We start from the raw sequence: 23119 nt of genomic DNA, 5'->3' as shown, positions 1-23119 counted from the left end.
GAATTGGTGACTATTTCACTGGTGCTTCAGGAAAGTGCCAGAGAAGCAGGTTATGCTTGAGAAGCACCTTATAGGATGAATAGAATTTCAACAGCCAGAGTTGGTCTTCAGGTAGCCAGTCTTCAACTAGCAAAAGCAAAGGGAAGGGCTTGATCAGAGGGAGCTTCTGCGTGCTTAGGAAGAATAGGGAACTAGAAATCTAGGGAAATAAAGGGCTCCAAGGCCAGAAAGACATAAGCCAAGTTTTGGAAGGATTCAAATGTCCATGAGGACTTGGTTGTTAACTTGGCAGGCAATGAAGAGCCATGGAGATTGAGTGAAGGAAATGACACACTTGAAACTTATCTTTGAGAAGATGAACATGACGAGGAAACTGAGGGTGACTAGAGAAAGGAGCTGGGAGCAGAAAACCACTGCCTTGGGAGGATATAGCAATGGCTTTGGTGAAACTTATAAAGCACATGAATGGGGGTTTTCTAGGTACGAGATGGTCAGAGTGAAATTTGGATGGTGAGGTTAAAGAAAACTGGCAGCAGATGAGGAAGTTCAAGAAAGAAAACCACTGGCGACCAGACTGTAAGCTCCTAGGACTTGTGTCTTTTTCATTCTTATACTCCCAGTAGAAAAAGATGTTTTTCTTAGAAACTGTGGGAAAGAAATTAATTTAAGAGCTGAAAATGTTCAGAGAGACCATAAAATGGAGATGCAATTTGGCCCAAAGACCTATTCTACTTGACTCATTCAATGTTTAGTTGGCAACGTTAAAAATTGAGATTTCTCATAAAAGTGGCAGTGTTAAATTTTAGATTAATTTTTATTGAAAAAATTTTATTTCTGATTGTTTTGGCATTTGAAAAAGTGCTGTATTTTTAAAGATCTGCCCATATTAGTCACCACATCCCATGTGGCACCCATTGGTGGAGCTTAGGTGTCCCTTGTTCAGTGGTTCCCCAGTACTGGTCTTATTCCCAGAGGGGTTCATTCACTATTTTCCTGGGCTCTGAGGGCAGCTGAGTCAGGTCCCTGGCTAAAGAGAAGCTCATCAGTGCCCAGCAGGCCACTTTTCAGTGTACCATAAAACATGATACCTTTGTTACATTAGTGATCTGGGAGTATCTGGAATAGGCAGGTGGGGCGGGGGTTCTGTCCCAAAGCCTACACTCCCAGTGGAAGTCTGATGAGATACATTGATAGAGAGGCTCATTAGTATTTTACTATATTTTCTGCCAGCACTGGGTGTTGCAAAATCACTGCCATGGTGTAAATAATTAGATAAGGGTGTATGTGGAATTCACAAAACTTTTATTGATCTGTTTATCATGCCAAAAAAAGTTGTTTATTTAAAATTCAAATTCCACTTGAAAAAGAGGCAACAAGCGATAGTAGGGATCCCAGCCTGCTCCTGGAGGAGCTCCTGTGTTCACAAAAAAGCACGCACATTCTACAGCTATGCGATTTGCTCACTCGGAATTGCATTCTGGAAAACTCCTCCCAGAGTCCCCTTGCAGAACGCCATTTGTGTCTTTAGTTGGTTGTAGCTGGGAAACAACAACAGAAAGAAAAGGAACTCCATCCTAAGACTTCTTAGAATATTTTTGGTTTTGAAACTACTGACCCTCAAGGATCTACCACCACCCAACCTAGAATATATATATATATATATATATATCTCATATATATATTCTCATTGAAAAGCAAATCATTGTTTATTTCACTTGCTTGCTGTCACGTCAGACCCTTAGGATGGTCTCGGCACACCTGGCTCTCCTTCTCGGTGGGATCCTGTGGATTCTGGCTGTGGGTGGGCAGCCCTTCAGGAGCGTTTGGACTTGCTGCAAGTTGGGCACAGAAGCTGACCCTTGGTGACGATGTATGCCCGGCCGCTCAGCAGCTGCTCACAACCCTCACAGACAAAGTGCTTTCGGTGCCAGGCCAGATCTTCCACACGCTGGTAGTCCTCAGCGAATATTATCTGGGGAGGGGAGCAGGAGAAATGCACGACTCAGTTTCTGTCCCTAGGTAGAGACGGTATATCTAGGACAAGTTATAGGGTGGTGGTTCATCCCATCCTATTCTTGTTTTGACCTTTTAAAGCCTTAGTGGAAAAATCTGGCATAAATTTGAGGCAGTAAGGATAATATTTGGTGAAGGTTGTGGTTGCATCTTAGCTTCTCAGATGGAATAAAAAAAATCCTCCACTACAGGCAGGTTTTACTTATCTAGCTATCTGTGATACTCTTTGGGTCAAATCTAAAGTTTAGTTCCAAGGTGGGATTACACACCCAGGTGAAGAAAGCTTAAGGATAGATAAACTGCCAATGGCCAATCATCAAGAGCAAGAATACAGAGGGTCACTTGGGCTTGGAATGAAGTGACACTTGGAATAGACATATTGTAAGGATCCCCTGAGGCTCAGGAAGTGCAGAGGAGCATAATGTTTAATGGGCCTTCTAGTATTGGAGTCAAACAAGAACTGGGTATGAGTTTTCACTTAAGACATCTACCAGCTTTGTGACTTTGGGCAAATTACTTAATCCCCCTGTGCCTCAGCTTCCACATCTGTAAAATGGGGATATAAATACTTTCCATCCCATAAGGTTCTATGATTGCCAAATGACCAACTACATATGAAAGGCTTAGAATGTTGACTGACACAAAGTCAGGGCTATCTGATTAGCACTGACCTTTCAGAGCTTCACTTTTCTTAAATGTGAAATGAGAAAAAATCATGCTTATCTCTCCCTAAAGGACTGTTGTGATATAAATAGCATGTTGTACATAACGTATGTAGCAAATTACTGACCCACTGTAAGCCCTTAATAAATGATAGAGAATTGTTATTGTGCATATACTGTTGTCACTTCAAAAATGAGGCTCCAGGGCAGGGCTGTGACAGTCCTTTTCCTTCTTAATATCACTTAATAACAGAGTTATTAGGTAAGAGGACTACAGGGTCTTAACTTCATATGGTGACCAATTCGTAGAAGGTGGTAGAAAATAGATGTTGGTTCAATATAAAGAAGACATTTCTAACCTTCATACATGCCAAAGATGAGGTTAGTATATTGCCTGCAACCAAAGGCATGCAAATAGTACATACTATGATCATAATTAGTATTGCCATTATTAATACACCTTAGAGTTACTTTCATCAAACCAGTATCAGAGACTTGAATCTCTTTCATAGCATCTCTATCATATTGTATTGTATTGTGTCATATTAATGTTAAGTCTCATATTATGTTATAGTATATTATCATAAGACTAACAGCAGCTACCATTTATAAGTTCCTAGGTCAGGCCCTGTGGCAAGCATTTTCATGCATTATCTCATCTATCCTCATAGCCACTCTATGGGATGGGCGCTGGTCTCATCCCTATTTTATAAGTAGTAAAACTGAGACTCAGCTGAGGCTCCGGAGTTAGGTAACCACATGATAATAATAATAAGAGATGCAGATACAGGTTTGAACATGGGCAATGCCTCCTGGTTCATCCTGCTATGTTCTGAGTACTTACTAAGTGCTAGGCATTATGCCAAGGACAAGATTCACTGGCACTGTGTCTGACCCCTCCCAACAATCCCATGGTTGTCTGCCTCATTTTGCAGATGAGAAAATGAAGGTTGAGAGCATGCAGTGAGGCCTGACTTCAGTTTCCCAATCTGTAGAACACGTCATCCACAAAGCCATACTCCTCTTGGCCTCTGGGCTTTTACCCTCAGCAGTGTCCCTCAAGCCCCCCAATCCATCTCGCGGCTATTCTCCCACCTCATCGCAGCCGGAGCACCGGGGCCGCAGACTCTCGCAGTAATGGCGGCCGCACCAGGGTGCACCATCCTTCCAGAAGTAGATGAGGTCCACCAGCGGCTCGGAGCACTTGGCACACACAAAGCAGGTGGGGTGCCACTGCTTGTTGTAGCCTGCCCTGTCCGAGTAGACCACGGGGCTGTCAGGAGGGGCCACTCCCTTGCAGAGCTCGCAGACCTGGAAGGATGGGGAAGGACCACAGGAGACAAGGAAGTCAGGAGAGCACAGTGACATGGGTTCGAATTCCAGCTCCAGCCTCTCTACTTCCTGGGTGACCTTGGGCAAGTCACTATACCTTTTCGTGCCTCAGTTTTGTCATCTGCAAAGCGGCACAATAATATTGCCTACCTAACAGGATATTCATGAGGACTAAATAAGTTATTTATTTAGCACAGTGATTCCCAAATTGTTTGGTCTCAGTACCCTTTATACTCTTAAAAATTATCAAGACCCCCACAGAGTTTTTGTTCATGTGGGTAATAGCTATTGATATTTACCATAAGAGAAATTTAAACTGAGAACAATTTAAATATTTTTTATTCATTTAAAAATGACAATACTAAACCTGTAATACATTAACATACCTATCTTGTTACTAAAATAACTATATGTTTCAAAATAAAAAAAGTAGTGAGAAGAAAATTTTAGGACATTGTTTTATATATTTGCAAATCTCTTCAATGACTTGCAGAAGATTGCTGGATTCCCATAACTGCTTCTGCAGCCCATCTTTTGCATGCTGTTGTTTTGGTTGACATACATGAAGAAAATCTGAACTCACACTGACATAAAGTTGGAAAAAGGAGGACGATGCATTTTAAAGGACCTTCCAGGCAACTGTGGATATTCTTCTTTGATACTACAGTAAAATTTGACAGAGGACAGTTTCTCAAGTTAGTTGCAGTGTGAAATCTGAAAGCACATCAGTGAACCTTTCATATTTGGTTACATTAAAACCTGTTTGTTTACCTTGCACTTTGAATGGATCTTTTTACCCATGCATGAAGAGTTTTAAATAATATTTAATAAATAATATTTTTGCCTAGAAGTGGTGCCTTATGCCTTTAATTCTAGCACGTTGGGAACTGGAGGTAGGAGGATCATTTGAGGCCAGGAGTTTGAGACCAGCCTGGGCAACATAGCAAGACCCCATCTCTACAAAAAAATTTTAAAATTAGCCAGTTGTGATGGTGTTCATTTGTAGTCCTAGCTACTCAGAAGGCTGAGGTGGGAGGACTGCTGGAGCCCAGGAGTTTGAGTTTGAGGCTGCAGTGAGCTATGATCGTGCCACTGCATTCCAGCCTAGGTGACAGAGTGAGACCTTGTCTCAAATAATAATAATAATAATATTTGAGTAGTTCTAGAGTTACAGAAAAATTGCAAAAACAGCACAGAGAATTTCTATATACTCCACAGTCAGTTTCTTGAGTTATTAGCATCTTACATTAATAAGGTATATTTGTCATAATTAATTAACCAATATTGATATGCTATTATTAACTAAAGTCCAAACTTTATTCAGGTGTTCATAAACTTTACCCAATGTCCTTTTTCTATTCCAGGATCCCAGATTCACTTAATTGTCATGTCTCCTGAGGCTCCTCCTAGCTGGGACAGTTTCTCAGACTTTGTTTTTGGCCACCATGACAGTTTTGAGGAGTACTGGTCAGGTGTTTTGTAGAATGTCCCTCAGTTGGGATTTGCCTGATGTTACTATGATGAGTACGTTGGGAGGAAGATCACGGGGCAAACTGCTCCTCTTATCACATCCTTCAAGGGTACATACTGTCGCCCTCACTTGTCACTGTTGCGGTTGACTTTGACCTTCTGGTGGAGGCAGTGTTTGTCAGATTCTTCACTGTAAAGTGACTCTTCTCCCCACTTCCATACTATCCTCTTTGGAAGGAAGTCACCAAGCCCTCCATGTCTAAAGAGTGCTCCATCTCCTCCAGGGCCAAGTATCTACATAAGTTATTTGGAACCCATGCATGATTTTGGCAGATCCCCCAAAAGGACTCCATGTATGTTAGCTAACATTATTTTTTAAATACCTATGGAATTATCTAATTTATATCTGTTCTCTCCACTAAGCGGCTAGCTGCAGAGGGCAGAGAGAGGCTGCTTGGTTGCAGCTCTGACCCAGGACCCTCTATTGGGCCCCGCACACGTAAATTCCCCATCAATAGTTGCTGAATGAAGGAGTGCTCCACCCTGCCATGAGGCCTTTGCCCTTGCTGTTCAGGATGTCTGGTACATTGTTCCCGTTCCTGTTTGCCTGATTAACTCCCTTTCATTCTTCAGATGTGAGACTTAAAGATCTTTTGTTCTGGGAAATCTTCTCTGACCTCCTTCCAGGGGCAATTAAGTCCATAATAAAGCTTCTCTGCTTACCTTTCTCTGTATGGTTGTTTGATACCTGTTCTTTCTACGCTAGATGGAAGCAGGAGCCACATCCAACTATGCTTGCTTTCACATCTCCTCGGTGCCAGGCACATAGTAGATGAACAATAAATATTTGGAAACCTCTGCCCTCCCACCTCATACTTCCTACTTAGGGGACAACAGATGAATGTGGAAGACACTAGCAGATGATGCATCTGTCTGCACCTTAGAGACAGGTTTAGACTAAGTGCAGCAGAGAGCTGGGCTCCAGAGACAGTTGCGGAAAGTTCTTGGGAGCTTTCAAAACACTCTTGCCTTTCAGGGGCTCATCCATGTTTACTGAGCATCTACTGTGTGCTAGGCCCTGGACTAGATGCTGGGGATACAGCAGTGACCCAGGCAGATAATGCCAGAGCCTTCAGGGAAACTGGAGCTTTGTGTGTATGGAGGCAGAAAATAAATATATAAAAAAACAGATGAGATAATCATGGAGTGTGATAAATAGGAAAACAATCACAGGGTAAGGGAATGGAGAGTGACTTTGGGGGTGGATGGCAGGGACCACCTTAGCAGGAGAGGCCTCTCTGAGGGATGAGGGGCTAGGGATCAACCACATTCCTATTTATCTCACAGCAATCCTCTGGATAGGAGACGTAGGTACACAGGAAATGCACTCATTTTATAGATAAGAACAGCGAGGCCCAAGGAGAGAAAATAGCTTGTGAAGGGGGGCACAGCCAAGAAACAGAGCTGGGATTCAAACTGCCGCCCTTGGCTCTGTGGCTTTCTATGGGAACTGAGCTGGGTCGGGTGGGGAGACTAAACTCAGGGAATTGTCTGAAGGGCTAGGAGGGCTCCCAGGAGAATGCATTCTGGCATGGCAAAGGAGCAGCATGCCCAATGGCTAGAGGTGAGAAGCAGCTTCCCTACAGGGCCTCTCAGCAGTTAATGTAGCCAGTGCCTGGCTGTTTGTCATCCTCTTTCCATCTGGGGCTCCTTTATCTGTCTTTTACTGCAAGTAACATTTTCACTGGCCTGCTCAGAAACCATGACAAGGTGGACCTCAACTCATGTTGTTCCTCATCTTCAGTTAGGATTAGGGCTTTGTGGGGAGGGTGAGTGTGCCTGGGAGAAGTTCTCTGTGAGAGCTCTAGATTTCTGTCGTCTGCCAGTTCCCAGGAGCAGTGAAAGTTGCTAAATGCTCATTCGTTCACTGGTTCATTTAGGTATCCATCCATCGCACATTTATAACTTGCCTATTCTCATCCTCTAAAGAATGGGAACTTGACATTCTCAATCCACACAATCTTTTGAGTCATTTTGGAGTTATCCCCTGCTCCTGTAAGCCCCGATAATGATGATGGAAACGACAATGGCTGTCATGTCCCTACAGCGTGTCTGCATCCAGCACTGTGCTCAGGACTTTGCTCTCATTACTATTACCCCTTACATAAGCCCGAGAGAGTTATTTCTCCTTCTAGAGTTATTTTTCTATTCGGAAAATCATTATCTTCTCTCTTAGAAATTACAAAACTGAAGGTCAGGGAGATTCAGTGATTTGCTCAGTAATGCACAGCTGATGGGAGGCAAAGCTAGGATTTGAACAAAGGCCAAACCTGACTCCAAAGCCAAAGTTCTTTCTACTCCATCATGTGGACTTGAGATCCGGCGTCAGTAAGCTACGGCCCGTGGCCAAACCCGGCCACTGTCTGTTCTCGCAAGCCCCATGAGAATGAAGACTGGATTTTACATTTGCCCTCCAATTCAGTGAAATGTTTTCTCCCAAGAAAGAACCCCTTCTACTTTTCTCATTAGTAGACCTATATTGGAAAAAAAAAACAAAAACTCTGTGCTCAATTATTTTTATTATCTTTTGAATTTCATTTAAAAAACCCATGGAAAGTTGTTTTCTCTCTTGTTACATAAAGTGCCCACATGATATTGCAGTTTTGGCTCTTGGCTCACATCTCCTAAAATATTTATCACCTGGCCCTCCAAAGAAAGTGTTTGCTGACCCTGGCTTTAGATGCTAATTTAAACTTAGTAAGTATCAACTATGTTTCAGCCAAAATAGAAATATTTATTTTTTTGCCATGTGAAGACAGGGAAGCATATAAGAGTTTGCACACTTACTATTCTTAACTTATATACTTTGATTACATACTTAATATACTCATATATTGAAGAGGAAATAAACATTAAAATGGTGAAAATTAGGAAAAGAACACTGAATAACAAGGAACGTCATGTACTGATAGTAGTTTCTGAGCGTAGGAGCTCTTGAATGACTGCCTATATAAGGAATGTGTTTGGTCAACTAGATATATCTTGAACTGGATCCTGACTGTGCCTGATAATGTTCCTTAGAACATGCTAGATTTGTGGTTTCAGTTACACCCCCAAGAATGAGTGGTGTGAGTTTTTCGCCCAAATGAAAACCCTGTTCCTCTTCACATGATTGAGACTCAGCTGGCTTGGAGCCCATCAGGGGGTCTAGACAAAAAAATCAGTGACCAGTCATCATTTACTTATTTTCACCCTCCCTCCTGCATAGCTGGGAACTGTAAACTCTTTGGCCAGGACTGTCTGAATACAAAGTGAGTTGTCTGTCTGGCTTCTTATTTCTACAGAATGAAATTTCCAGCTCTTTCCCTCCCACACAAAAGGGACTTTGTGTCAGTTCACCAAACTACACCCCACTGGGTAACACCATGATATATCAATGGGGCTCCCCACTCCACATTTCCAAATGTGAATTGACATGAAAGTAGGGAAAGGGAGAGGGATAGAAATGCACCTGGATTGGTCTGGGGAGCACCGGCAGGCACCCTGATGATACACTGAAGGAAGGAGGGGGATATCAGGTCCAAAAGGCAGTTTAGGGTGATCACGGGTGGCTTTGAACCCAGGTTATGGGTTGGGACTTCACTCTGGAGGCAATGGGTAGCCACGACTGGTTCTTTTTAAGACATTTTAAAAATATTTAAATTTTTTGTAGAGATGGGGTCCCACTATGTTACGCAGACCGGTCTTGAACTCTTGAGCTCAAAGGATCCTCCCGCCTTGGCCTCCTAAAGTGCTGGGTTTATAGGCATGAGCCACTGCACCTAACCTGTTACTGGTTCTTGAGATGAGGAGTTCAAGGTTCTAATTTGCACTGTAGGGAGATATCTCGCAGCAGTATGAAGGAAGGAAGGAAAATTCTTGTTCACAGAGCTTGTTTGCAACCTTCTCATCCGTTGGAAAGCACTTTGTGAAGCCCCTCTTCGAGGAGCGTTTCTTCCCTCACTGTTCTCCCTAGCATCCCTGGCTCTTGGACTGGTTTCTTCCAGTAGCCAGCCCTTTTAAGCAAACAGTATCATTATCACTCTATGAAAACAAGATGTCCAGGTAAGGAGCCCTCTCAACATGTGTCAGGATGAAATGTGCTCTTCTTGCCTCTAAGCCATTTTCTGTATCCTTAACTCAGTCATCTCAAAGGATGAGAGACCTGAGGTTGTCCTGGATCTATCGTCTGGTGATACCTCAGCCATGAGAGACAAGCTAGCAGCCGAGAGTCAGAATGCCAGCCTACTTGGGTCCCATCATCCTGGCCCTTTCTCAGCACAAACTTAGTCTCTCCCACAATTCTTTGTAGCGAGGTTTGCAGTTTCTAAATTGCAACAGGTGGCTGAGAGGGGAGATACCAAGTCAGACTGCCTGGGTTCATAGCTGTGTGACCTTGGGCAAATGAACTAACTTATCTGTGCCTCTGTTTTTTCATCTGTTGAATGGCGATAGTAATGATAGCAACCTCATAGGATTGTGGTGTGAGTTAAATGACATAATGGAATTTTTGGACTTTATAAGGGCTCAATAATGATTTGCTAAAATCTCATGTATTTCTTAACTCTGCCCACCTTGCAGGCTAGAAATGTAAAGCCCAGAGGGATTAAACCACTTTCCTAAAATGACAAAGATATGTTGAAGGCAGGTTTGGAGGCCTGGATTTCCTTCCATGATACCAAGGGCATGTAGACTAGCAGGAGGTCATTCCTGCCACTGATGAGCTCTATTTTTTCCCCTATCAGTTCTCTCCATTTGTGCAAGGCCAGAGAATCGAGTCGTGTGAGTTTTTCATCATTTGCCACTGCTCCAGACTCAGCTCCACTCATCCCCTGCTTGGAGGGCCTGCTCCTCCCCATATCTGATCCTGCCCCTGGAGACAGTGGTTCTCAGGGTTGAGCCTGCCTCAGTATCCCCTAGAGGGCTGGTTAAAACATATCTCTGCTCCCCCACCGCCACCACCTCCCCACAGTGTCTGATACAGTAGATCTGGGGTGGGGCACAAGAATTTGCAAGTTCCTAGGGGATGCTGGTGTGGTTGGGGCCACACTTTGAGAACCGCTATTATAGATTGTTTAAAAATAACTTTATACATAAGCTCAGCAAAACTGATATCACCAATTCAGTTCAGTTACAACAAAGGCTCATTTGAATTCCTGGGATGTTTAAATTCAACACTATTTTTTAAGAAAGACCAATGAGGCCATTCTCAGGTTACTTCCCCTATTAAGGAGCTAGTATGGTCAAATGGAAGTTCTTTGGGACTATGGTAAAAGGCATGGAGAAGAATGCTTTATAATTAGCATATCAGTTGTTTCTTGTTCATGTTCCCAAATATCTAAGATTGGAGCTTGCTCGTGAGAACGTTTCCAACATCTGTCATGTGACCTTGTTTGCAGACTATTTCCCACCTGGGTAGAGGATGTGTGAAACAAACCTTTCAGAAATAGAACAAATGGGAAGTTTCCTCCTGTGCCAGTAAAGTGTTGCCTTGTTCCTTATTCTAATGGCATGAGATTCTTAATTGAAATGAAAGATTTTGAATATTGGGGCCTTTGCAATTTGTAAACACCTGCCTCAAGAAAGCTGAGGAATATTTTAGATTCAGCTGCTCAAAAGCTAAGACCCTGCAGAGTTGTGGGGTTCCCTCAGCCATGGGTGTTTAAGTCATGTTGGCAAATTTCTTGGATACCCTTCCAACCAACATAGAATTTAATTCCCTTTCCATGAATATGGTCCCACCTTAGTGACTCAATTCTATAGAACAGAACATGGATGAAGTGATGCTATGCAGCTCCCAGGGTAGTAATAAAGGCAGTGTTTTCCCCTGGGCTCTCTCTCTCAGTACACACACCTTGGGAGCCCTCAGCTGACAGGAAAGAAGTCTTGGTATCCTGAAGCTTCCATCTGAGGGCAACCACATGGAGAGACCTCAGAGGTCAAGGAGGTCAAGGGAGGGTCCCAGCTGTGTGTGTCTTCCCAGCCTCTAGCTCAAGCATATGAGTGAACGAGCTTCAGGTGATTCCAGTCTCTGGCCTGCGAGCTCCTCCAAGTGACACTGAATGGACAGAGACAAGCTGTCCCCACTGTACCCTGCCAAAATGGTGATTTGTGAGCAAAATACATGTTGGTTTCAGCCATATGCCTTGGGATGCTTTGATATGCAGCCCTAGGTGACAGAAACATCAAATGTGTACATGCAGAATTATTAAGGTTTCTGAAATGGGAGTAACCAAGACACAAAGTGTTTTAGGCAACAGCAGACTCGGGACAATGGCCAAGGGTTACTCAGCTGAAGAACTGTCTCTAAGGACTGAACTGTGTTGGCCTTCAGAGAGGGATCAGCAGATATGAGAAGGCTCTAAATCAGCAATAATCTCATCTTGGGTTTGCCAGAAGTTCTGTCTGAATTGTGTTGTTTTCCTCCAAAAGGCTCTTATCCAAAGGCCTATCCAGTCTAAACCCAGAGTGCCTCGTGGAAATCTCACTACTACAATACAGTAAATATTAACACAAGGGCCTTGAATTCAGGCACTGGGTTCTTTCCAACACAAATACTCAACAATTTGTTTATAAACAGCATCTCTCCATTTCCTCTTATGGTGACTATTTACCATCTTTGCTTTGCAGCCTCATGTATCCCAGAGGTTTTTATGTGTGTGTTTCTTTCTTTTGTAGTCTAACATCATTTCTGACATCTTTAGCTCTCTTGAGTTCTGTTTCCCCACACTGTATAGTCTTCCCAAGGCTCCCTATGGTGCAGAATGTGCAGGGTGGGTGGGCAACGGTTTGGGTCATGTGCTTTGGAACATGGTTCGTGCCATGGCTTCATCACTGGTGAAGCTCTTGGAAAAATCATCCAACCCTCTGAACCTCAGTTTTCTCATCTGTAGCACATCGTGGCAGGCCCTGGCTCATAGGAAATGCCTTAGCCTGGTGTTGGTGGTCACTACTGTTAACTGACCCCTTCACCTTACATTCCTTCTTGGGGCAGATTATCCATTATGGGGCTCTCTGCCAAGCAAGGCAAAATATTAAACATTTCTAACTGAATCTCCCTCCCTGGTTATGTGATGAAGTGAGGGAGATGGAAAGGCTTCATAAATGCTACACGTGTAAGAGAACATCAGTGTGGGTTGTTCTCAAATCCAGCTCTGACAAGCATGGGCCCAAGGACTGGCTCCTTGCAAAAGGATGCTGCTTGGTCCACAGCTGAGCAGGGACAGAGTCTCAGATGTGTTCATTCCAATTGCAACGGCCTTGCCCGGGGCTTAGAACTGCATGGGTGCTCCAGAGATGGGAACACCTGTTAATTAGAGTCTGTGTCAGGTTTGGAGTGAGGCAGGTCTGGATCCTAGTTCTGGATTAACTACTCACCATCTAGGTGACTAGACAATTTCCTCAGCTTTGTTTTTTGAAATTTTTGTTTTTGTCTGTGATCCACAGTAGCAAATACATTACACGTCCTGATCCAACACACACACACATACACACACACACTCCTGAAAAAAAAAAGCTTCCTGGAAAAATATTTACTACTCCTGAAACACTCTTCCCTTTTCAGTTAAAAAAAATTCTGGTTGTAGTCCACTAAATTGATGTATTACCCACTGACGGATTGTGACCTGAAGTTTGAAAACACTGTTTAACTTTGCTAAGAGTGTCTTTTAATTCCCTTGTTTGTAAAAAGGAGGATGATACACTTTGTAGGATAATTCTTAGGATTAAGTAAAATAACATGCAAAATCTCTGGCACAGTGCCTGGCATAACCTAGGTAGTCAATGAATGGGAGATGACAGCATCATCATCATCGTCATCATTTAGCTCATATTAGCAAAACAAAATTGAGTAAAACCAAAGAGATTAATAAAAAGCTAAAACTATTCTTTATGATTCTTCCAGTTCAGGGGTCAGCAAACTGCGTCCATCTGTGGGCCAAATCTAGCCCACCACCTGTTTATGTAAATACAGTTTGATTGGAACACAGCCAGGGTCATCTGTTTAGATATTGCCTATGGCAGCTTTAGTGCTTCAAGAGCTGTGTTAATTAGTCGTGACAGAGACCATGTGGCCTGAAAAACCTTCAATATTCACTATATGCCCTGTACAGAAAAAGTTTACCAATCCCTGTTTTAATCAATGGAATAATATGCAGCCCACTCAAAAAAAAAAAAAAAAAAAAAAAAAAAAGCTAGTGAAGGCCATGTGGCAACATGGAAAAGTATTTATAGTATAAAAAGTGGGAGAAAGGGAAGTTTCTTTGGAAGAAAAAAAAGATCTCCCTGAAAGTCACCAAAGTATCTCCATTGCAAAGCAAGAGGCAGGCAGATGCCGAGAAGCTGGTAACCATAGTGATTTTGCGGCTGCCCCCAGGCTCCGGCCCATGGTGCCTGAGCCAGGGGTGGCGGGACTGTGGGGAGCAGGGATTCCTCTGGGTGAATGACCCCAGATTTGTCTCTGGGCCTCTTACCCTCCTGTCCTCCAGCTCAGATGGGGCTCACTAAGTGGGGAGGAGTGGCAGTTTCAAATTCCCAAGTGGGGCTGGCAGGAAAGCCAGCCAGCCTGCCTGCCGAGCCCACAAGCCAAACATCTGCTTAGACAAAGACTTGGAAGTCCCTTGCCCACAAATATGTCCTTCTATTGGGGCTGGAGTTGGGCTGAGCCGCCAGCTGCTGTAAGTTTCCATCTGAAAGGCAGACCTTTGGCGGGGGGGAGGGAGGGGACGGAGGCCTCCCGTCCCCCTCTCAGCATTCTTGTGGGGAAATGGGGCAGAGGGGTCAGACTGTGCTCCCAGGATCCTGGAGGATGATTTCGGACCATATTCACACATTTTTATGACTGTGGGGAACATCTTCACTTCTCTCAATGGACTGTCCTCCTCTTAAGTTTGCTCTTTTGGGGCAGTCACTTGGCCTGAGGAAGGAGTGGTTGGGGAAGGGGCAAGACGGGGAGGCGCCCGGCAGGAATGGTAAATGCTAAAGAGTAGAGATCACATTAAAGGCTATGCTCTGGCTTTCTTTCCCCTTTCTTCAGTTACAAGTTCGGGGTGTGGAGAAAGGCGGAAATTCCTGGGCAAAATAACCATGCCCGGGAAATCTGTGTATTTAATTTCTGAGAAAATATTCAGCGAGCTCTCTAAACGCAAGGCAATGGCTTGGTGGAGCTGCTAACAGTCAGAACATGAAGATCATTGCCCACCCAGCTCAGGGGCCCATCAGTTCCATCCAGGTGGGGAGCGCAGGGCTTGGAGAGTGCGCGAGGGGCTCCCACCAGCCTGGTGTGAATGGGTCCAGGTTGCTGGAGTCGGCAGCTCCCTGGCCATGGAGATCTCTGATACTCAAAAGGCCCACAAGAACCCACAGTGGGTGGAACTGGGGGTGGACATGGGAATCCTTTCATTGTTCTCAGTACGCAGATAAGAGGCTCCCAAATGCTCAGTGGGCTGAGCTGCAAGTTACCCCATACACTGCTGCCCACCCTGGAGAACCTAAACACTCACGTATATATCCCCTGGCATGGTCGGACCCACCCTGCCCAGGCCCCACCCCAACACGGCTTCAGACTTCACTCTGCCAGTGAAGCAGAAGGACTGGGGATTGAACCGAAGCCCCACTGTCATCAGCACGTGGGGTAACCTCACTGTGCCCCAGCTTCCTCATCTGCGAAATGGGTATCACAACCCCAACCTCTCTCACTGGTTGTTACAAAGAGTTAAAGAGGTTTATTACTTGGGAGGTTGAGGCAGGAGGATGGTTTGAACCCGGGAGTTTGTGGCTGCAGTGAGCTATGATCCTGCCACGGCACTCCAGCCTGGGTGAGAGAGTGAGAGCCGTGTATCTAAAAAAATAAAAATAAAGAGATTGAGACCTTGCACAGTGCCTGCTGCAGCCTCACAGTTTCCCCTTTCTTCCCTTGATTCTCATCTTTTCTTCTTTCCTACCCTCCATCCCCGCGCAATGGGACACGTGAGGAAAAGAGGGAGACTAAGTATTTTTGAATTGTATTGGCCTCACTGATGGAAAAGGGCTCGCTTCTTCAGGGGTGACAGCGGGTGCAGTAGCATCTGGGACTGGGATTTTTCAGGCTTGGTATTGCCCCATGAAGAGGGCAACTCTGACAACTTGGTGGCCGGAGGACCTTCCCATGATATCCTGCCTCTCCTAACCTCAGTGTAATATAACACTTTCAGAGGACTGCCCTGAGGTAGGCATGGACAGCCACAGCTTTTGGTTCATTTCTGAAGTGGACCGAGGTGCCAAGGCTAATTTTAGGTGGCCCCGTCTCGTCAGTAGGGCCCGTCTGCTGGCCTGGGGTTGGGAAGCTGGGGGTGGGGTCAGAATCTGCTCACTGTGTTCAGATCTGTGTAACTGACAGCCCCGGCCATGCAGGTGGGCTGGGCTCAGACAGCAGTGTGTCCTGCAACCTGGCCACCACTGTTATCTGGGCTCACTCAGAACATGGCCCCTTAGTAGGAATTCCATACAGGCATTTCTGCAATAACGCTCCTCTGGTGTGGACATTATTTTCCAATGAGGATGGTTAGGTGGGGGGCTGGGTGGGAGAACTTGGCAGGCTGACCCTGCCACTGCTCCAATAGGCCCCCTCCCAAGGACTCAGAGGAAGGACATCCCCCAGCAGGTGGACAAGGTGGGAGGGAGCTGAGGGAGCTCACAGCTGGTGTGTGTGTGGGGGGGTGGGTGTAGGGGAAAGTGGGGCTTTGGCCTCAGATTGCAGAGACTTAGTGTCATCAGGGATGGGGGCCGTCAAGGTAGGGTACAGAGCATAGTGTGGTAGATTCTGCACCTGTGCTTCCAGAGCTCTCCAGGAACAGGGAGGGTTATGCAGTATTCTCAAAGGTGGGCTCACTTGGGGTAATCCACCCCCTATCCCACATAAATAAATACATACATAACTTTGGGAGGCTGAGGCGGGTAGATCACGAGGTCAGGAGATCGAGACCATCCTGGCTAACACGATGAAACCCCCATCTCTACTAAAAATACAAAACATTAGCCGGGCATGGTGGCAGGTGCCTGTAGTCCCAGCTACTCTGAAGGCTGAGGCAGGAGAATGGCGTGAACCTGGGAGGCGGAGCTTGCAGTGAGCCGAGACCGTGCCACTGCACTCCAGCCTGGGCGACAGAGTGAGACTCCATCTCAAAATACATACATACATACATACATACATACATACATACATACATACAGCCAGGAGGCCAAATACATCTGGAAAATGCCCATGTTACCATCTCGACTCTCACTATAGGCCAAATTGGTGGTATCATTTCTGCTGAGCTCACATGTAAGGCACTTTTTAACACTGTTAGCAGCGGTCCTCAAAGTGTAGCCCCAGACCAGCATCACCCGAGGACTTGTTAGCAATGCACATGCTAAGGCTCCACCCCACACCTACTAATAAGCTCTGGAAGGGGACCCAGCCTTCTGGAGTTGAACAAGCCTTCCAGGTGATTTCAGTTTAAGGACCACAGCATTGGCCTACTAAAGGCTCTGAGAAGTTCTGCTGTAAAGAAACCCACGTAGTTTCTTTCACTCCTGCTGTAAAGAAACTCACGTAGTTTCATGTTCACTGTAACGTCTCCTGAGCCAGCCACATGATCCTTTTATGGTCCAGAATATCTGGTAGCTCTCCTAGGAATAAGCTTTGGGAAATGGGAAAGAACATAGACTTGATTTTAGGCAGCTGTTCAGTTGAATCCCAGTTCTGAGGCCCAGCAGCCTGGGGAGGCACAGCCACTTCACATCTTGGGGCAGTTGTAAGCTTTAAATCAGATACTTGCTTAGTCCTGTCCTTGGTTCAGGCAATGCCCACGGACTTGCTGACATTCACGACAAGCACAACGAACACGATTAAGATGATAAACAGGCAGGTGTTACCGATACAGTTCCCGTAGGTTCATGTCTCTTTTTGCCCTTCGTTTTTCTCCCATTAATCTCTGTTCGGTTTTGGGGTGTCAGGCTGAGTCCTACAATTTCTTCCCCACACCTTTATTCTCAAGTTGAATGCCTGGACCACTTCTTGCAAAAATCATTGCCCTTTACCAGGGGAGCAGAAGTCAGGCTTCCTGCCTGATGCTTGGCTCTGGTAATTGTTCTGTGCTGCCCTTTTATGAGAAAGGAGAGGGTGCAAGCATACAGGGCAGCCAGCACACACGTCCACTTGATGTGAATGCTGGTGAGGCAAGGCAGACGGGTCAGGGAGTGCAGCCCACACCCACTCCTAATGGCGGGGTTGCTGGGAACACACTGTCTGTGGCCTGTCAGCCTATGTAGCTACCCTTTTCAGGATTACCTCCCCTGCTTCAAGGAGGTAAAAAGGGAGTTAAATAAGGGCACACAGTCTTCTTCCTGCCTGGAACAAATAACAAGCAGGGTTTTACAACTTAGCATTTTATCACAGAAAGGGTATTGGATCCAGGTTCTGCCCCATAGAAACTGTGGGATCTTAGAAAAGTTACCTATTATCCTTGAATCTCACCTGTAAAATGGGTTTGGTAAAATTCACCCTACCAGACAACTGTAAGAATTAAAGATAGACCCTGACGGTGTGAGCATAGTGTTTGGCACAGAGCAGGGGCTTAATAAATGTGGAATTGGAGTCGCACTGTCCGCCTAGGCAAATTGGCCAACCAAATAGATCCCATTTTTTAAGGCTTAAGTTCAAACTTTCATTCATGGGTCACATATTTATTGAGCAATGGCTATGTATATCAATGCAAATAAAGAGATGAACAAGACCTCAGCATCTACAGACGGTGACAGACATCAATTCACTAATTACATAATAATTAAATTAAAATTGTGGTTGGGGCAGGGACATAGAAGTCTGTCTTCCACAGCTAGCCCAGCCTAGCCCAACCGATAAAGGCTTCCTTTGGAATCCCTACTTATTTTCTGACTTTGGCCTTTTCCATTTACTGTCTAGTATTGCTATTTAAATGCTTCCCAAGTTCACAATCATTTCCTAAAGCTGACTGTAGGCAAGGACCCGGGTTCTCGGGCTGCCTTTGCCTTTGTTCCACACAGAACAAATATGCGAGGCTCAGTCAGGAATAAAATACGATGTTAGATCCACATGTCTCTTGGGAATGGCGATTTGGAAATGCTACAGTGACTTAGAGGTCTCCTTCCAACTTTGAATTATCTAGTATTTAGGGTTTATGAACAAACAGCTATCTGAGGGTGGACAGAAGCCAGGATCAGGGTGGGGCGGGAAAGACCAGTTTATAGACCATGGTAACTAGATCTAATATTTTTTTCTTTTTTACATCCTTAGGACATGTGTTCTTCCTGAGAAATGGGCCTTTTATGCGTCACTGCCAAATCTGTAGTAGAGGAAATAAATCTTGTTCCTTGGTCTTAGAGTTCTCAGATAAAACAGTTTCTTGGTTGGCAATCCCAGATGGTGCTAATAAGATGGGGCTTGGAGATGGAGGATGCAAGTTTTGGATGATTAGCTTGAGTGACTACAAGGGAGAAAGAGTCCGGCCCTCTCTGGATGTGGCAGCAGCTTCGTTTGGGCTGGCATTTCCCTGGGTCACCTGGCTCATGTGTGACTGCCAGCCTGTTCAGCAAGGTAGATAATGTGCTTGGGGATCTCGTGTGCTGGGACTTCTATCTCCAAAAGTTAATTGCCATAGAAACAAATGAGGACACTTGGTTGATGGGGCAGGGGGAGCAAAAGGTAAAACAGGGACTGGGGACCAGAAACGCAGTGCACGCTAGACCCACGTGGTCCAGCCTCAAGCATTCCTTTCGCCTTCTGTGGGGCAGTTTAAGACAAACCAAGCCATGAGGCTTTCATCTCCCCAACTCTGGCTTCTCCTTTCTGTTTTCTCAAAATGGCCCCCAGTGGCTCACTCCTCAGCAGCACTTCTTCCACACTGCCACTTCCTATGGGTTGAACATCCCCTCCAAACACTCAGGTTGAAACATAATCCTCTGCATGGCAGTATTGAGAGGTGGGGCCTTTAAGAGATGATTGGGTCGTGAGGGCTCAGGTCCTCAGGAATGGATTAATCCACTTATGGCTTAATAGATTAATGGGTTATCACACGAGTGGGACTGGCTTCTAAGAAGAGGAGGAGAGACCCGAGTTAGCACACCCAGCCCCCTTGTCACACGATGCCCTGAGCCACCTCGGGACTCTGCAGAGAGTGCTCACCAGGAAGAAGTCCCTCACCAGATGCAGCCCCTTGGCCTTGGACTTCTCAGCCTCCACAGATGTATGGAATACATTCCTTTTCTTTATAAATTACCCAGTTTCAGGTATTCTGCTATAAGTAACAGAAAATGTACTAAGACACTGCTAGAGGAAACTTTTGTAAGCACAGCATGGACCATGTACCTCTGACCAAAAGCCTGTCTATGACCTTTGGAATAAAGTCCTAACTAAGTTCATGGCATTCTGCAGTTTGGGGACAGTGTCCTCTGCTTGTTTGATTTCCTGGGGCAGAGCAGCTAATACAAGCTAATCAGTATTTGACTGATGAATGGATGGATGGAATGAACCCTCCAGGAATCCAGCCTCTGCTGCCCTCCCTAGCCTCATGTCCCCAGCTCCCCAAGCATGCCACACTTTCAATCATGTGGGACTTCTTTTAATCTTCTAAATGCACTGTGCTTTCTTGAACTCCTGGCTCTTTTTGCAAATGCTCACCTCTTTAAGGGGGTACACATCCTCCCCTCAAAGCCTGAAGGCTTGGATGACCCCTAGACATTCTTCGTAGACCAGCTTGTACCTCACCAACTTCTTGAAGCTTACCCTCACCACCAAGCAGGCTTAGATGTCCCTTCTCTAAACTGTTTCGGTTTGGCCTGTGACCGCCACTGGACTATGAGCCTTTCAAGGGCAGTGGTATTGTATCATTTTCCATGGGACAGTGCCTGGCACAGACTAAATGAGCAATCAATATCTGCTGAATGCACAAATTCATGAATAAATGCACGAATGAGGGAACAAAGCCCCGTGACGGGGCCCTGACTGTCCAGCCCTGGGCCTGCATGGTTTCAGCCTGGCTGGAAGCATGGGAGAAACTTACGTATTCCACTTCTTTGGACGGGTCACTGAGACTGCCGTTGGTGGTAGCGGCAGTGGTCTCTGCCCCCTCTGGCTTTTCCTGTTGCTTCCCCTCCTCCTTGGGCAAGCCACCCTGCCCCGGGAGGGCCACTTCTCCCACGCCGAGGGCCTCGCTCTTATATTGCTTGACAAATTCTTCCATCAGTTTCAACTCATTCTCCAAAAGTCCACGGCAGCGCGAGGGATCCTGGTCATAGATGGGGAGCTGGTGCATGAGCTGGCGGCGGCGGTAAAAGGCGCCCTCTGTGCCTGTCACTGGCTGCTTCTCCTTGGGGATAAGCTCCATGTACTGCAGTCCCTAGGGAGGAGGAGGAGGAAGAGACAACGTGATGTGGATGGGGCTTCATCAGTCAAAGAAACTATGACAGAATCTACCTAAAACTAAAAATGCATTCTCTTCCAGCATTCTCAGCAACTGAAAGACCCACAGTCTTTATTTTCTTAACTTAATGCAGTTAGATTACTTTTGTAATTTTAGAAAATTACAAAAGCAATACTGTCCACTGTGACAAATAAAACACACATGAGAGAAAAAACTTTAGTAAAGGAAAAACACGCATCCCTTAGCTACCTTGTGTATGTAGGGAGTGTTCTATGTCTCAATCTTGGTGAAAGGGCCATGGAAATGTATCTGTGTCAAAGCTCGTCAAGCTGTACACATCAGATGCACGCACTTTGCCATATGCATACTGTATGATCGTGTGCTACATGACGGCATTTCAGTCCACGATGGGCCACATATACCACAGTGGTCTCATAAGATTATCATACTCTATTTTCACTATACCTTTTCTAGGTTTAGATATGTTTATATACACAAATACTGACTGACCATTGTGTTACAATTGCCTGTAGTATTCAGTACAGTCACATGCTGTACAATTTGTGGCCTAGGAGCAATAGGCTATACTGCGTAGCCTAGATGCGTAGCAGGCTACACCATCTAGGTTTGTGTAAGTGCATTCTTTTCTTTTTTTTTTTTTTGAGATGGAGTCTCGCTCTGTTGCCCGGGCTAGAGTGCAGTGGTGTGATCTCGGCTCGCGGCAAGCTCTGCCTCCTGGGTTCACGCCATTCTCCTGCCTCAGCCTCCCGAGTAGCTGGGACTACAGGTGCCCGCCACTGTGCCCGGCTAATTTTTTGTATTTTTAGTACAGACAGGGTTTCACCGTGTTAGCCAGGATGGTCTTGATCTCCTGACCTAGTGATGCGCCCGCCTCGGCCTCCCAAAGTGCTGGGACTATAGGCATGAGCCACCGCACCCAGCTGTGTAAGTGCATTCTTTGACATTCACACAAAGACAACATCACCTGAGGACACATTTCTCAGAACGAAACCCCAGCATTAAGTGGTGTATGACTGTCCTTTGTTTTAAAAAGGATTTTAAAAACTTACACCTTATTGGCTGTTGGTAACAGCTTGCCAACAACTTTGTGTTTATCCTTCCAGACTATTTCCTATGTATATTTATTAAATAAGGGCACCCAGTCTTCTTTCTGCCTGGGACAAATAACAAGCAGGGTTGTACTTAATGTATTTAAATGCTATTTTCTGTGCGTGTGTACCATTTAACATGAGTCCTTGGTCAGTGGGTTCTGTTTCTCCTGTGACTGGGCCAGCCCATGTCATGGTGTGGGACAGGGAACAATCTTGCGTGTGAGAAAGAGACACTTGTTTGCATCTGCTAATGTGTGCTCTATCTGTTGGTTAAGTAGCTAGCTCTCTACTTGCTAATAATAATCATTATTTTATTGCTTATTCTCCAAGGAACACTGTAGTTTTCAATTTTGGATGGCAGTGGAAAGAAAAAGGAGTCTACATTTACTCATGGGCTAGGTTTTCCATCAGAATTTGAATAAAGCTCATTTTGCTCTGTTCTCTGACTTTCAATTAATGGTAATAATTACATTTACTAGTTTGCCTCTATCACCAAAGAAAAGTTGCTGCTTTTAAACCTCTTCTTTAGTATCATTTGCTAGACGGTAGCCAGTTGATAAAACTCTTAACAGTATAATGACAAAAGTTATGCCAGCTGGCTGCCCTCACAAAACCTGTGTCCCACTCGGCGCTCTCTTCTCACTGGCCCCACAATTGATAGGCTTGATCTCTACCTTCACTCATGGACTTACACCTCCCCCTGCCCCTGGAAGGAAAAGCCCTCTCTCTTCTTTCCTGTTCTTACAAGCAGCACTGTATGCTTTGGTCTCTCCCTAGTCCTTAACCATTCCTAGTGTATTTGAGCTGACCCTCTAGCGGGACAGTTCAATCCCTGAGGGCAGGCCATGTCCCTTCTACCGTAGTAGCAAGAGCAAAGGCTCTGGAATCGGCTTGTCCTGAACTGAAATCCTGGTTGTAGGCATGCCGGCGGTGTGACTGTGGCCATGTCATGCCGTCTCTCTGCACAGGTTCTTCAGCTGTAAAAAGGAGGATCGTAAACCCTAGGGTGGCTATAGGATTACTTAACAGAACCACAGCGCCTACCAAGCTGCTCCAACCACAGCCCATGGGC

The 23119-nt window shown here is 45.3% G+C and overlaps 1 protein-coding gene across 1 annotated transcript in view; it reads right to left on the bottom strand.

Annotated features, from left to right (window-relative positions):
- Positions 1 to 1285: 1285 nt before the first annotated feature.
- The window catches only part of LMCD1 (LIM and cysteine rich domains 1), a 66504-nt gene continuing 44670 nt past the window's right edge, over positions 1286 to 23119 (bottom strand). The window contains exons 4-6 of the mRNA XM_516253.8: positions 20576 to 20911; positions 3771 to 3986; positions 1286 to 1972 (exon numbers count right to left, since the gene is read on the bottom strand). Of these exons, the coding sequence (XP_516253.4) occupies positions 1814 to 1972; positions 3771 to 3986; positions 20576 to 20911 (711 nt within the window). The 3' untranslated portion in view covers positions 1286 to 1813. The remainder of the gene's footprint in view (positions 1973 to 3770; positions 3987 to 20575; positions 20912 to 23119) is intronic.

This window comes from Pan troglodytes, chromosome 2 (genome assembly GCF_028858775.2).
Source record: "Pan troglodytes isolate AG18354 chromosome 2, NHGRI_mPanTro3-v2.0_pri, whole genome shotgun sequence".
Classification (NCBI taxonomy): domain Eukaryota; kingdom Metazoa; phylum Chordata; class Mammalia; order Primates; family Hominidae; genus Pan; species Pan troglodytes.
The sequence above is the reverse complement of the archived record's forward strand: the minus strand, read 5'-3'. Positions and strand labels throughout refer to the sequence as shown.